Raw genomic sequence first — 15868 nt, 5'->3', positions numbered from 1 at the left:
TCTCGTAGCAGCTCAGTTCAAGGTGCTCAGTTCTCATAGCACACTCAGTTCAAGGTGCATGGGAACACCTGGAACACGCCACTGATCCCTCCCCACGTCCTTGCTTTCCTTTTTTCTTTTCCTGGTTGTGTCATCCACTTCAGTACTCCCCTACACAATTCACTTTCACACCAGGACCAAGCCTAGAGGTGAGTTGCAACATTCTTTTCTTTTTCCGATAGATATTGGAAGAGAGAGGGGCACTGGGCGCATCCAGGAGGGGGGATCTGAAGACATCTCCTTTCACCTCTGTTTGCAGGGAGGTGGTTTTTCCTTCTGTACTTTCATATCATGCCTAGCAGTAGTATAGGTGCAACTGATACACAAGATAAGAAATGAAAGGTGCCAGTCCCGCCAGCTTCTTCCAGAAATCCTGTTGTTGGAAATTTTACTGCTACCTGTAAAACCATTGTGCGGTGCAGGATGGTGCTGTATGTGTTTCTTTGTCCTTAGGTCAATGCTGCGAATAAGGGGTAGAAAAACAAGCATGCAGTCAAGTCTGTCCTGTTAAACTTCTCTGAGAACTGTAAAAGCAACGAGACCCAGACTTTGGGACACAGACTGCAGCCCCATGCTCTTAGAGACCACAGCAACTGCAGAAAGAGCAAGTAAATCAGTGAGAGCAATGTGGGTGTTGCAGAGCTGAAAAAACAGAACTATTATCGGTACAGAAGGGCAGCTAGCAGGAAGCTGGTGATTAAAAGGCAAAGGTTTGTGCTACGATAGAGGCTGTCAGACATCATGGGAGGTAGTCACGTAAGAGCTGGCTGTGCCCTGCTGTTCACAGGACACTGAAGAAAAGCACAGTTACAAACAACACCATTAGTTAGTACAGATAAACCATTTGGGGGGAGAATGCAACAGTAAGCAAATGGTTTTAGTACTCAAGGACCGTGATTATTTTTGAGCGCAGTGGGGTAGCAGGGTGGCGGTAATAAAAGGGATGGTAGGTCTGTTGATTCTGAGTCCTTGGCTTATAGGCGAGCCAAACAGAAAAAAAAATGTTAAAGACTGCTAATTAAGAAAGCTAAATTCATTTTGCATCCCAAGCTAAATTCATTTTGCATCCCCAGCACCAAGCAATAGACAGCAGCCAGTCACAGAGAGGCATGCTGCTTAACAAAATGGCAGCCAAAAAATGGTGGCACCTTGTCCTAAAAGGGCGATGCCTTTTTCTAAAATGGCAGCAAAATCAAAATGGCGCCCCTGCCCCCCCTTGCATGTACGTGTGTGGAGAAAGGCCTTCAAGGCTGCTGCATGTCCTGGTCCTGCCAGCCAATGACAGCAGAGCATGTGAGAAAGGGTGTGGGGTTTCTGGAGTAAATGGCTGCTGAGGCTTGCAGCAGAGCTGGGTAGTGGGACTGTGGGCCTCCGCTGGCCCCAGGTGCTGCTGTGGGCACCTCGGTGTCCGTGCAGGGCACATCATGTCACATGGGCCTGAGGAGCTTTCCTCATGGGAAATGAGTGGTGGCAGAAAGGGGCTGACGAGAAAAGGTGGTGGGTGGTGGTGAAGGAAAGGCTGGGGTCTGTGGCAAGACATCTGTGCCCCATGGGAGTGTGGGTGTGTCGGCACCCTGTGTGTGGTGCTCTAGTGGTGACCTGTCTGCAAAGAGAATGCTGGAGGTAGAATCATAGAATCATAGAATATCCGGAGTTGGAAGAGACCCATAAGGATCATCGAGTCCAACTCCTGGCACCACACAGGTCTACACAAAAATTCAGACCATATGACTGAGAGCACAGTCCAAGCGCTTCTTAAAGTTCGACAGGCTTGGTGCAGTGGCTGCTTCCCTGGGGAGCCTGTTCCAGTGCACAACAACCCTCTCAGTGAAGAACCTCTTCCTGAGGTCTAGCGTAAACCTCCCCTGCTGCAGCTTGATGCTATTCCCACGGGTCCTATCACTGGTGACTAAAGAGAATAGATCGGCGCCTGCCCCTCCACTCCCCCTCGTGAGGAAGCTGTAGGCCATGATGAGGTCTCCCCTCAGCCTCCTTTTTTCCAGGCTGAACAGGCCAAGTGACCTCAGCTGCTCCTCTGCCACTCTGGGCCCTTCAACAACCCCATAGCCCTCCTCTGGACACTCTCCAACAGTTTCACATCCTTTTTGTACTGGGGTGCCCAGAACTGCACACAGTACTCGAGGTGAGGCCGCAACAGCGCAGAGTAGAGCAGGACAATCACTTCCCTCAACCGACTAGCAATGCCATGCTTGATGCACCCCAGGGTATGGTTGGCCCTCCTGGCTGCCAGGGCACACTGCTGGCTCATATTCAGCTTGCTGTCAACCACAATCCCCAGATCCCTCTCTACGGGGCTGCTCTCCAGCGTCTTGTCACACAGTCTGTACGTATAGCCAGGGTTGCCCTTTCCCAGGTGCAGGACCCGGCCCTTGATCTTGTTAAACTTCATGTGATTGGTGATCGCCCAGCTCTCCAGTCTGTCCAGATCTTTCTGCAAGGCCTTTCCACTCTCAACAGAGTCTACAACTCCTCCAAGTTTAGTGTCATCAGCAAATTTGCTCAAAATACCTTCTAGTCCTCCATCCAAATCATTTATAAAAACGTTGAAGATGACTGGCCCTAAAACGGAGCCTTGAGGGACCCCAGTAGTGACCATCCACCAGACTGATGAGGCCTCATTTACCACAACCCTTTGAGCCCTACCTGTCAGCCAATTGCTCACCCATCGTATGATGTTTTTGTTTAGCTGTATGCTGGACATTTTGTCCAGTAGGATCCTATGGGAAACTGTGTCAAAAGCTTTACTGAAATCCAAAAAGATCACATCAGCTGGTTTCCCTAAGGTAAATGTACCTCAGGTCTTCTTGCTATTGCCCAAGCCCCTCTGCGTACCCCCCTTCCACTTCCCCCACCCTCCCACCCCACCCCCAGCTACACAGTGCACCCAGAGCCATGGCCATGCTGGGGTCAGTGTATACCCATCACTCAGTGCCCTGTCTGTGGTGTTTGCAGATCCATTCATGGAGCTCATGGAAGGGAAGAAGGTCTCATGGAAGAAATTCCTCACCTTTTTCCTCTTCAGCTTCGTATTCAGCTCCTGCCTCTTTGTTTCTCTTCGTCAGTTCAGGACTCCCAAGCCAGAAGATCACAGTTCCCATCTCTCTACTCAAATGCCTCTTGCTGAAAATACCAGCACCCCACCAAAGAGTGAGCACAGGCTGACCATCCTGCTGTGGAGTTGGCCCTTTGGGCAACACTTTAATTTCAGAAACTGCTCAGAGTTATATGGCACACCAGACTGTTACTTCACTGTCAACCGCAGCTGGTCCCAAAAGGCAGATGCTGTGATTATGCATCACAGGGATGTGTGTTGGGACACAAAAAGACTGGCCCAGATCCCCAGACTCCCATCCCAGCGCTGGATCTGGTTCAACTTGGAGTCTCCAAGTCACTCTCCAAACTTAGGTGCCATGGACAACCTCTTCAACCTGACTATGTCATACCGAAGAGATTCAGACATCTTCAGCCCCTATGGGGACCTGCAGCTCCTCAGCCAGCCCCAACCCTTCAACATCCCATCCAAGACCAAGATGGTAGCTTGGGTAGTGAGCAATTGGCAAGTAGGCTCCCACCGGGTAAAGTACTACCAGGAGCTGAAGAAATACATCGCTGTGGATGTCTATGGGCAGCATCACTTGCCCCTGCCCAGGCACAAGCTTCTTCCCACTGTGTCCCAGTACAATTTCTACTTGGCCTTTGAGAACTCACAGCACGAAGACTGCGTCACTGAGAAGCTCTGGTGGAACGCTTTGTCCTCTGGCACTGTCCCTGTTGTGCTGGGGCTGCCCTGAGAAAACTACGAGCGCTTCTTGCCCCCTGACTCCTTCATCCATGTCGATGACTTTCCCAGCGCCAGTGACCTGGCACGGTACCTGTGGGAGCTGAGCAGGGACACTGAGCGATACCAGCGCTACTTTCAGTGGCGCAAGTGGCTGAAGCCTGTGGTGGGGACCGGCTGGGCCCTGCAGGTCTGCAGAGCCTGTCACTTCCTGCAGACAACAGAGACCAGATACCGGGTTGTGCCCCATCTGTCTGAGTGGTTCGTGTAACTACTGTTTGCTCAGCTCTCTGCTCTGTTGTGATCATTTTGTCCTTGCTGGGGTTGCAATTCTGTGGGTGAAATAGCAATATATAGATCATAAACCTGTTTCAAGGACTTCGTACTGTGCAAAAGTCCCACTGAAAGTGGCAGCCACATTGTGTGGCTGCCTGCTGCTGCAGGATGGCCAGGTCCTGACCCTGGTTTGCCTCAGGCCCTCCCTGACTGCCTCTGGGGTGCTGCATCAGGATGCTCAACAGGCTGGAAACTACTCACTTTATTTTACAAGTCTGGGGTTTTTTTGGACAGGTTAGTAAGGCAGCGTGGGTTTGAGGAAGGGTCTGACAGAAGCACAGTGGTGTAGGTGAGGTGCTGAGGATGCCCCTAAAAGCACCGTGAGGTTTGAGCACCCATAGCACCCTGTGGTAAGGAGATGCTTAGTAGGGCCATGTGATGTGCTGCCTCCTCCCATATGCCTGGACATGGCAACTTCTGGCAGCAGCTGATGCCTCTAGGCCATGTGCTTCTGTGTTTGACCTCTATCAAGATTCCTGCTGCTGTTCAGGTCATACCACTGGAAACTTTCCAAGTTGGGGAGCCCCATTGCTTGGAGATGGGGGACCCAGCTCTGCCTTCCCAGGTTCCCTGCTGATACCTCCAGACATCCAGTGTGTTTCCCCGGCTGCTGCTGAGCCCAGAGCTGAGGTTTTCAAAGGTCTGTCCTAGCCCCAAGATATTTCCATGAGGAAAGTCAGCTCAAAGTCCAGCTCTGTGTATAGAGATATAATTGTTTTCTCCATCAGTAGCATTTAGTAAAGATTTCCAAAGAATTCCCTCTACATTTCCTTGTGCAGTTATTCTGTATCAGATGGTCCATCAGCAAGACCTTAGCTTTAGGATTGAGAGTCCCTTATTTTCATTAGTGGCCTTTTCCACCACCACCACCACCCTTTTCTTTTTTCCTCTGCTTTGCAGATTGGTTGAATATGTTGATCATCACAAGCCTAAGAGTAAATCCTTCACTCTGAAATCTGAACTTGTATCCCTTCCCACTGTTAGTGTCTTGAAGAACCTTTGCTGGAACTTAGTGAACCCCTTTGAAAATTCAAGTAGCGAAATGTACCACATCGTCTTTAGCCATGGGCTTGCTAACTGCTTAAAAGAAGATCAATATATTTGTCACATCAATAAAAATTGATGAATTTTTATTGCGTAATAATTGTTTCTGCCCCTGCCTTGGCTGCCTGCAGACACACACCTCCCTCCTCCTTTAGCCCGTAGCTCTTGGAATCATCAGCCAACCCTGGTGTTCTTCCCACCTTTAAAGCCTGTTCAGTTCAGAGCAACTGGAGAAATTCAAGATATTAACACTATTAACTGAGCTGGTATGGATCTGAAATAGAGATTAAATAATATTCTGCAGGTGAGCTCAGTGAGCAGTCTCTTCCTGTTGATGGGTGGCACTGGGGAGTTGGAATGGATGGTTGCTCATTTCACTGCTCTTGCTAGATTTGGGAGATGACACCTGTCCCAGGGTTAAATCCTTCTGCCTTAAGACTGAAATTGGGAAAGCTTCAACTTTGAGCATTGGCTTACAGCACTGCTTTTCTCTGGCACTGCCAGCAAAACTGATTACAAAATGGAGTGTTTGATTAAACCAAGCAGCAACAGGGCCCTGCGCATGCAGGCACAAAGTCCAGCTGCTTGAAAAGTATGTTCCCATTAAAAAAAGCAAATGTAAATTTACAGGAGCTGTTAGAGCTGACCTGTGCTGCATGTGTGAACACAGACAAGAGGCGCTTGCTCGTGGCTTTAACCAACATCATATAAAAAGCCTTCCCAGGAAGACACCACAGTGTAAAGCCCCATGAACACCTTCAGATCACCTGTAGTATTTTTTGCTAGCCTGTTTTGAAGGGATGTGCTGTGGAGAGGAAGGGGAGTTGGCAATGTAGTTTGTACTGGGGCTGGACACACAGTTTTAGTCCTGCTGGAGGCTTGGTGTTGGTGTTTACTGAGATCACTCTGCACATTCAATAGATGTCTTAACAAACAGCCAATTCAGTTCCAGCTTGGATCTCTTTCCTTTAAGCAACCTCCCTTCCAATGGGGAAGCCAATGCTTGTGAATAGGGGCTTCACTGCACACCCCCAAGACCTGTTTGCACAGCCCCTCACCTGGCTGGGGGTGCTGGTTGCCACTCCTTGGCATGAGCTGCACCCAAGGCTGCCTGTGGCCTTCTGGAGTGAAACGTGCCCTGGACTGCCTGAAATTCTCCATAACGAACCCACTAGCAACAAGTGAGTATTGTACTCACTCAACAAGTGAGTAAACAGCATGTCAGCAAAGCAGGCTGAGTGGAAATTACAATGCAGCAATGTCATTAAAAAGGTTAAGCTTCCATCAAGCTGCCTTAGTGGTCTCCTCAGAAATAAACTATACTGCTTGGTGATGTCAAGAGATCAAGGAACATTGTTATCTGTTATGAAACGCAGGCATAGCAGGAGCGCTGGGAGCCCACCCAGCACAGTGCTATGGAGCAGGTTGATTTAGGTCCTCACTCGGGTTGGTTTACAGAGGAGCTTAGGACAAGGAGGCAATGTTGCACCATGAGCTGCTGAAATTACAGGACTGCATCAGTTCAAAGAACAATGGGACAAATTCCACACCCCCCACAAAAAAAAAAAAAAATATCACCAAGAACCACTTAACGGAAAAACATCCTCCTACCCGCTGGTTTAGGACATCCCCAAGTTGAAAAAAAAAAAAAAAAGGTTAAAAATGCCTTTCTAGAGCCTGTTCTGGGAAGGCACAAAGCATGGCCCTGCAGCCATGGCTTTTATGAGCGTGGTTGCTGCTGGTGATTGCTTTTGGTTTATGACTGATTATCAAGTGCAGAGATGTTTGGCTCCCTGCTCTCAGTGGAGCTGCTATGGTGTTGTACCCAGTTGCATTGGTGTTAATACCAGAGCAGACATCCTGACTGGGTCAGCCTCATCCCTCCATGAGGCCCAGGGTCTCCAGGGTCCTGGGGGAGCCACAGGGCTCCTGCTGATCCCGAGGCCGGCCAGCCTCTGAGGCTGCAGGAGCAAAGGCTAAATACATATGCAGAGAGCAGTTTTATCAATGCTGACCTCACCCTCAGCCCCCAAATTGTACCACAGCCTTTGAGAGCGTGACAAAAAATACGAATTTGTGTGTCCTTGAAGCATTCAGGCCTGAGGATACCATGGGGCTTTGTTGGAGCTTGCCCCCAGCCAGGCTTAAACAATGGGCCTCGAGGAGGGGCTGGTAGGGACATGGGGACGGCAGGACAAAATATAGCACAAACCATCCTGCAGGGATGCCTGTGGGTGACACAGAGCCATGCACAGGCTGAATTTGTTACGGGATGGGAAAGCTGACACCGCAATTGGGCAACTTTGGAGGAGGCAACTTAATCGAAGGAAACATCTGGAAGGCTGTGCCAGGGCCTGGGGCTGGGAGACCACACTGAAAAGCCGCAGTCCTGGAACGCTGGTGCTGGGGTTTGCAGCCTCCTTGCCCAAAAGGTTTTTCCCATCTGCACCCACTTGAGTAAATGCCATATGCCAGTGTAAGGGCTGCTTCAGTCCCTCACAAAGATGAAATGAAAATGCCTCAGTTCCTCCAAACCTCCCCTGTTTTTACCCAAAGGTGATAGGAGTCAAACTGAAATGTTTCCAGCTGAGGCTTTTGGGCAGAGATGGTTCAAAAAGCAGGGAAGGGGAGAGGTTTAGAGGGGTATTTCCCCCAAAGAAGAGCAAAAGGCTGATCCTCATGGGGAACTGGGGAGATAATAACATAAAAAATTGCGTTTTGGGGGCGGGGTGTAAGTATAACTTTGCAATCTAATGCTCGGGGTGGTCAGCCTTCAGCAGTGCTGGCAGGGCACAGGGAGCGGTGCAGGGTTCTCTCCCTCTGCTGGGGATGGGAAAGGGCAGTGGCCACTGACCCCAACCATTTCCAGAGCTTAGGAAATAGCCCAGTGCAGGGGACAGGAAACTGCTGTCCTGGCAGAGGGTGAAGCTGCTGTCCGCAGCCCGGTTGAGCACCCACAGGCTTTGCATCCATGGGACCCCTGCCCAGCAGAGCCCTCAGGGCCATAAGAGAGTGGAGAGGAGAGGCGAGGCAGAGCTTGGGAGAAACAAATCCTCACCCACCCAGTGCAGTTTGTAATTTGGGAGGATAACAAAAATGTCTCGGATACACCAAAACCCTGCAAATGCAGCAGCTGGAGCTTTCTGTGCTGAAGAGCTTCATCACAGCAAGGTTTGTCTTCAGTGCATGAAGGTGCCTGAACCAGCCCTGTAAAATCAATTATTTCCAGCTTTCTGAGCCTACAGGCAGATACTCACCGTGCTTTAGAAACCTGCTTCTCTTTTTGTCTGATGATACTGGGAGAGGGAACATGAAACTGAAGACTCTTTTCTCCACAGCTGTCTAGCACCACTGAGCTCCCTCCTTCCCTTGCCACAAATCCCCAGCAGCAGCTGAAGCAACAATTATTAGTGTTCCTGGGTTTCACATCGTTGGTAGTGCCTTCTAGGAAAGAGATATGGGGAAAGACACAACTATATATATGCTTGATTTTTTTTTTTTCTGGAGGCAGGCAAACTGTACACTCTGGTCTTCACTTTTACTGTGGGCTTTCCAGTTTGAAGTGTGGCTGGGTTTATTTTCCATGGTATTTCTTACCAGGAGGTAATTGTGAGACGCTCAAACCATTCAGTGGGGTTGAGCACCCTCAGCATCCCATTTCCTAGCTGTTTCTTCTTCCATTTAAAAATGAAGAAATGAGTACAGTACATCTTTTGGGAGCTTGGGATTTCAAGCTGGGGCTTTAAAGCAAGCATCAGCCAGTGAAACTCTCCCACATACACTATGCAAGCAGGCAACACACACCCCATCTCCAAGAAATTGCACTCAAAATCCGTGCAGCCCCAGCTCAGCAGCACATTCGCCTGCATGCTGTTGCCTGCAAACATTGTTTTCTTTCTATTTTTTTTGTTCTCTTGAATGAGTCAGATTTTCCAAGCAGCCCTCTCCAATTTGGTCATTATATCTTCAGTTTGTCCTCTTTCTTTCTTTCTTCCTTCCTTCCTTTCTTTCTTTCTTCCTTCCTTCCTTTTCTTTCTTCCTTCCTTTCTTTTTCTCTTTTCTTTCTCTTTCTTCCTTTCTTCCTTCCTTCCTTCCTTTCTTCCTTCCTTTCTCTTTCCTTTCTCTCTCTTTTTCTTTCTTTTTTCTCTTTCCTTCTTTTTCTATTTTCTTTCTTTCTCTTTCTTTCTCTCTCTCTCTTTCTCTCTTTCCTTCTCTCTTTCTCTCTTCCTCTTTCTTTCTCTCTCTCTCGCTCTCTCTTTCCATCTCTCTCTTTCTTTTCTTCTTTCTTTTCTTCTTTCCTTTTCTTTTCTTTTCCTGGACAGGCTGGCAGTGGGATTACAGCCTTTCTCAGCTTCTTCAGCACACGCGCACACACACGCACACACACGTACAAGGATTTATGAGTCTCAAAAGATGCTTCATAAAATATTTACAGAGCAGAGCTTCAAGTGTGAGCATTTGACTCGGCCACGAGCCGTCCATGGCTGTCAGGCCTCTGGGTGGCATGATGGGGGGAATATAAACAGACCTTTTTTTCCATTCCCCAAAAAAAAACGCTATAAACCTTTGTGATTCAAAAGTGTTTTAGCATATTTTTTTTTTGGTTCTTCCCCCTCTACCCGGTGCCAGGGGCAGCGGGCAGCTCACTGGCTTTGCTCGTTATGCTTTTACAGGACACTGCTGCAGGCTCTTCCCACCGCTCCATGAATGTGGTGGCAGCGTAAACAACTTATGGCTTAATCATGTGTTAAAACAAGCAACACATTAAATGCGGGAGATGCTCAATGCAATAACTGGGGGCAGCACTTGTTCACTGGGGGCAGTGACCACTGTGAGAGGCTGATGCCTGTTCAGTGGGGTCAGGGAGTTCGAAGCAGGGTTCGAATGCCCTCTGGGGTGGGCACAGCGCTGCCCATGCCTGCAGCATGGAAACATGTCTGCATGCTGAACTTGGCTGGGATTCCAAACTGCAGCATTTCCCCCAAAATGAAATATAAACCATCATAATCATCCTAATATGAAGAGCAACAAAGCCTCAGCCAGTGCCTGTTGCTGACTGTGAGGTGTTTTCCCTATAAAATAAAACATGCTTCTAACCTCAGTGCTGCGTCTGGATAAGCAAATGAAATGTTTTTCTGGCTGACCTTATCTAAACCTTGCATCTTTTCTCTTCTCTTCTCTTCTCTTCTCTTCTCTTCTCTTCTCTTCTCTTCTCTTCTCTTCTCTTCTCTTCTCTTTTCTCTCTTCTCTTCTCTTCTCTCTTCTTTTTTCTTTTCTTTCCTTTTTTTGGACATGATTTTGTCAGAATCAGTGCGTCCCTATGGGTCACTTCGGCTGGAACAAGCCTTTGCACCAACCCAACTGAAAAAGCCTTTACAAGCAGGGGGCAAGGACAGTGATTCATGTGGCCAAACCAATATCCTATGCAGGCAATGCCCCAGTCCTGGTAACATTTTTAATTGGTGGTTTTGCATAAATATTGTTTTACGATGATGGAATAAAAGAAATGGGGGCTGTTGGCAGGAAACTGGAGCTTCTGCCACTCCTCCCTGCTTTCCGGAAAGAAAAGCTAAATTTCCCATTTCCCTGCCCATCCTAATGCCGTGCTGCTATCATTTACACATAGGCAGCAGTAAAAGATGAACCACAGAGAAATCAATGTAATTCTCCTTTTATTTTCACTTTACCATGAGTATGTAACAGCATCACACCCGAGTTTATGTTTGTTTAAAAAAAAATCATACTGTATTTTTTCCCATTGTTTAGAATAAATGGTAAAAATGTAATAAATGTAAACTGCACTTGGCACCATTTGGATCAATAAATAAAATATTAATAAAAAAAAAAAAGAGAGAGAAAGAACGCATTACATAGATGGCACACTATGGTATCTAAATAAATAACATAAGTTACTTTGAATAAATAGAGCGTATCTAAAATATAGATGCATTGCATCAACTTCTGCAGATGGTCGGTCAGACCCAACAATACCAGAAGGGAAATGGATTTACGCAGACAGTGCCGAGCAGAGTCATGGAGACGGGGCTGCCTCCACTCGTGCCCACCCTGCTCCTACCTGCAGCTGCCAAACCTCTGCTTTTTTTTTTCCCCTTTTTTCCTTTTTTTTTTTCCTCTTCTTGGGCCTCAAGTTTGAGGCTACGCCTTGTTTAACCAAGAACAAAAACATGTGGTAGCCCTATTTATTGAGAGAAGAAGGCTGAGGTTTTGAATACCAACGAAAAATAATTTGTCTTGATAAACTGGGAAAAATGATTTCTTCCCAGCAAGTTTCTGGACCTGTTTAAATAAGGAACACGACGTTTGCCAGTGCTTTCATCGAGTGGAAACAATGATGTTAGGCCCATTTCCCCCTCACAGATACCAAATCGGGAGTGAGCCCGTTGTCAGCAAATGGGATCCCGACTGATGCAAGTGACAGGCGGAGCCGAGCCAGAGCCAGCGCTGCTGCGCCTCGCGCGCCTCCGGCACCGGCCAGCATTACACAAACACAGGCGCGTTCATATAGAGATGTGTATAGTAAAACACAATGAAACGTCCCATAACTCATTGTTGGAGAGCCGGGATAACATAACACTCATATTTTGCGCTGTCACAACCACCAGAATAGTTTTAAACATCTCGTTGTGTTTCCAAACCTCCTGAGTTTTCAAACGCTGCGAAACACCCTTGCCTCCTGCCCTTGTGGGTGATGCTGAAGCAAGGCTGCAGCAGTGGATAGGCAAGCTGCAAGAAGAGACACACAAAAATCCTAAAACCACCCCCCAACAGATGTGACACACCACTGTTATTATTAACAATAAGTAATGCATGGGATGACAAGGAACGGAGCCAGATGAGGTTTCGCTGTAGCTTTGAGGAGGGAATTTTCCATCCTTTTGCCTTTTCTGCATTGTAGACATTCTTACAGACAGCTCCAGCTCCTATTACAGCAGAGAGGGCCATAGAAATGGAAAGCATTAGGGAAATATCAGTATTTCTATTGGAACCACATTTCCCTGCCCAGGCAGCAGCGGCACAGCACAGGACTATGCGGGCTGGGTGATGCTCCTGCAGCGGCACAGGGGGACTCAGTGTCACCAAGAGGACAGCCCCAAGCAACATGCATGACAGCGACACGCAAGCCAAAACCACCCTCAGGCGACAGCTCCAACGGGTGCGCTCAGCCCCGGTACTTCTCCAGGAGTCGTGTGGCTGTGAAGCCCAGCTGCAGCCCAGCTGCACTCCAAAAACCCCGCGCTCAGCGCACTCGGCCGCTGCGCTGTCAGCAGTGAATGTCAGCCACTTCCCCTGCTCCTCTGCGCAGGCGGGATGCTGATGGGGTGAAAAAGACAAGGGCTGGGGGGGGGGGGAGGGAGATAAAGATTCAGCACAGCTTTTTGCATTGATTTGCAGCGTGCACGCAGTGCATCGGGTTTTCCCTCGTGGGCCCGAACTTTTGGGGTTGCAAGCTGGACATGTGCCATGCATGGGTGCACCAGGGAGGGTTTTGCAGCTGGAGGGGCTGGGGTGCCCAAGCCCCCTCACCTCCGCACTGCTCCCAGCCAGGGGCGAGCATGAGGATGGGACCTTTGGCCTCATACCTCATGCCAGGTCTGCTCTCAGCAGGCACTGCTGAGCTCTTGCACATTGCAGCACCCTAAAACCCTCTGATATTTCTCAAAACTTCCCACAAACAGGCTGTAAACAGACACTTGGGCAATGCAGCAGCTATGAAATCCCACAAGCACCTCCCTGGGCTCAGGATAATGCAGGCAGGGGCAGCTGCAGAGAACCCAGCTGCAAACCCTCCTTACATGGGGCCCGGTGCTGCACTGCTGCTGCAGCACCTTCCCTTCCTTTAGCGCTCGAGTTCCTGACTTTTTTTTTTTTTTTTAAACTGGAGGCTTCTGCAACAAAACTAATTTTAGTTTTATAGTAGTAAGAACTGGAAAGCACCCAAGCCCTTGAGAGTGCCGTTATTATTATTAGATTTGGGTGTATTTTATTTTTTTCAGTCAGGAGTGAGCCACTTATCTGCCATGAGCAACCACACTGATAGTGCCCCTCTGCTGCCTCCATTCTACTCCTACTGCACAGCCCCTGGCTGCTTATTTTGGGGGCCATCTTTCTCATTCCCCTCCCATGCAGCCCTCACGGTGCTGCAGCATTTTGCAAAAGCGTTTTGCGAGCAGCCAGCTCCACACACCTGCAGTGTCACACAGCTTTTGCCATCTCAGCAGCCTTTGTGTCCCAGGGTGCATCCACCCGTGCCAGTGCCCCACAGACAGGCTTCGCACCCCATGCCCACGGCGCCGTCTCCTTTTCCCAGTGGTGAGGGGGAAAACTCAGCGTTACAGAATGCAGGCTGCTTTCACAGGGACGCTGGATGCACGGCCAGCCCTGCTGAAGGATGGTGTTTACATTGCGTCGCTACATCCTGGCTCCGCTCAGCCAAGAGCGGCCGCTGGATGGAAAGCACAAAGCCAGCCCGGCCCCGTGCAGGGGTCAGGCCGCTGCCACCCCCCCAGCCTCCCGCTGCCTGCCCTGTCAGGGGGGAGCCAGGGGCTGCTGTGTCCCGGGTCTGCACCCCAAAATCCCACATAGCCCCTGGAGCAGCACAACTGCTCCCCGCTCCATCACACAGCTGGGCTGGGAGCGGGGCCACCACTGCCATCAGGGCTATGAGCAGAGCGTTTTCACTCGCGGTGGTTAATGCCCAGGACATGACACCAATATTCTTGTCTGTTTATGATTTGCTTTTTCTGGGAAGAAGGCCAAGGGGAGAAAACCCATCAATCCCAGGCAACAAATTTAGCCTGCCCAGAGAATGCAAAAGTCTGCGGTCTCATTTATTTCTCCGCAGAGTAAACAAGAGTGACACTGCTGTAAATGCGAACCGTAGCCAAAGCCCAGGCCTGAGCCTTCTCCCGCGCACAATTCGAGCCCCACCGCCCTGCAAGGCGATGGGAATTACACCCGTGCCGCATCTGGCAGGGCCAGTCTGGCTTTCGGGGGATCCCAAACCGTGGGTGCTCCCAGCCACGCTGCCAACCCAGCTTTGCCAGTGGCCTCGTGGTGCTTTGTCCCCTCCCTGGTGGTGGCACATCTCCAGCCCCACTGCCCGCAGAGGGGTTGAGAGGTTAATCCAGTTACTTCAGATTATCCCGAGTTTTAAAAAGACAAGCCCAGGCTGCGGAGTGTGAGGTGATCACAAAGAGGGCACAAGCGGGCACAGGAAGTGGAGCCAGACCCTTTCCCCATAGCACAAACCGGTGTCCGTGCAGCTCCGCTCCACACCAGGGAATCTGGGGGCATGGGACCACCCCTGTGCAGCATAGGGACCCCTGCGTGGCTGCAGTGAAACCAGGGAACCCCACACACAGGTCAGCTTCAGCCCGTGGGGCTCAGCCCCCGCCTGAGGGCACCCGCAGCTGTTTAACACTCCCTGTGCCCGTAACACCCCCCGTAACATGCACTGTGCGTGTAGCACATCCTGTCCAGCACCATGGCACCACCTGCACAGCCCTGCAGTGCAGCCTCTTGCTCCTGCCACCCCACGCACCCTGGACTCCGTGCAGTTCACACCTGCTTTGCACCCCCCTCCCTTCAGCTGGTGATGTCCCCCGTACGTGTGACACGCTGTGTTCAACACACCCCATGTGCACGCACCCCAAGCTTGCGAAGTGCCCTGCATGCACAGCACACCCTGCGCATGTGTTGCACACCCACTGGCACCCCCAGACCACCCCTCAATGACTGCAGCCTCCGACGGCACTTACAGCTTCCTCTACAGTCCTGTACAGTCACATCACACGTGTATGTGAGCCAGGAAGCAGCGCTTGGGGATAAACGAGCATCGCAGTTTCTTCTCCTCCCACAGCCGCCACTGCCCCAAATGGGGAGAGTCCCTGGGGCAGGCAGCGGTACAGGGCCCATCCCCATCCTCACCACAGACCGTGGCCCCTTGGCCTCGCTGCCGGTGGTTCTGGGGCATCGCCTCTGCCTGGCCACCCCGGCCCTTCACACACAGCCACACTCCTTGGCCGAGAGCTCGTTGACGGTGTAGTAGCGGTTGTAGGCATCCAAGAAGGAGACGTCGTCGTCATAGGAAAGCGGCCGGCAGCAGGGCCGAGCCCGGACCTTCTCCTTCCTGATCCTCCTCTTGCTGCGTACACTCTTCAGCGAGAGGTCGTAGTTCCTGACGGCTGCATCACAGGTGCCGCTGCAGTAGCGGAACAGCACCGTCTCATCTGACTCATAGCCCAGGCCCAGCTCGCTGACGCTTACCTCCAACTCTTTCAGGGCGCAGGGTTTGTGGCGAGCTCGTGCGCGCTTCATGCGGTTGCCCGCCTTGGGGAAGAGTGGCAGCTCATGGCCGCCTGAGTTCATAGCCTGGCTGTAGCGCTCCACCAGTGCCGAGATGAGCTGCCGGATCTCCCCCTCCGTGTAGCTCTCGAACAAGCTGCTGTCTGCAAGAAAAGGGGCGGCCGTTAGCAGGTGTCCCCCCTGGTGGGTGTCCCCCGGAGCTGTGGATGTACCCCAGTGCTGGCTCCCTGCTCCCTCCATGCAAGGTTTCACAGAAAATTGCAAAATTGAGCTCAACAACATGTTGCTAAACCACAGTGGCTGCCTGAACCAGCCCTTGGCAGT

The 15868-nt window shown here is 50.5% G+C and overlaps 2 protein-coding genes across 4 annotated transcripts in view; one reads left to right on the top strand and one right to left on the bottom strand.

The window, feature by feature from the left end:
- The first annotated feature begins 3020 nt into the window (after positions 1 to 3020).
- Positions 3021 to 4109, top strand: LOC118260536 (4-galactosyl-N-acetylglucosaminide 3-alpha-L-fucosyltransferase FUT6-like). Its single transcript, XM_035570864.1, is given in 1 exon segment — positions 3021 to 4109. A coding segment is annotated over 1 exon segment (1089 nt).
- Positions 4110 to 10874: 6765 nt separating this feature from the next.
- The window catches only part of NRTN (neurturin), a 57937-nt gene continuing 52943 nt past the window's right edge, over positions 10875 to 15868 (bottom strand). For 2 of the 3 annotated variants that reach the window (XM_050715707.1, XM_035570886.2), the window contains one exon: positions 14566 to 15687. In XM_050715707.1, coding sequence (XP_050571664.1) covers positions 15239 to 15687 — 449 coding nt within the window. In that variant the 3' untranslated portion in view covers positions 14566 to 15238. Of the gene's footprint in view, positions 12160 to 14565; positions 15688 to 15868 lie in introns of those variants that run through there. The other variant, XR_007709162.1, reaches the window with a different exon arrangement.

Source organism: Cygnus atratus, chromosome 26 (assembly GCF_013377495.2).
Source record: "Cygnus atratus isolate AKBS03 ecotype Queensland, Australia chromosome 26, CAtr_DNAZoo_HiC_assembly, whole genome shotgun sequence".
Classification (NCBI taxonomy): domain Eukaryota; kingdom Metazoa; phylum Chordata; class Aves; order Anseriformes; family Anatidae; genus Cygnus; species Cygnus atratus.
Note: the sequence above shows the minus strand (reverse complement) of the source record. Positions and strands in the feature narration are given on the sequence as shown.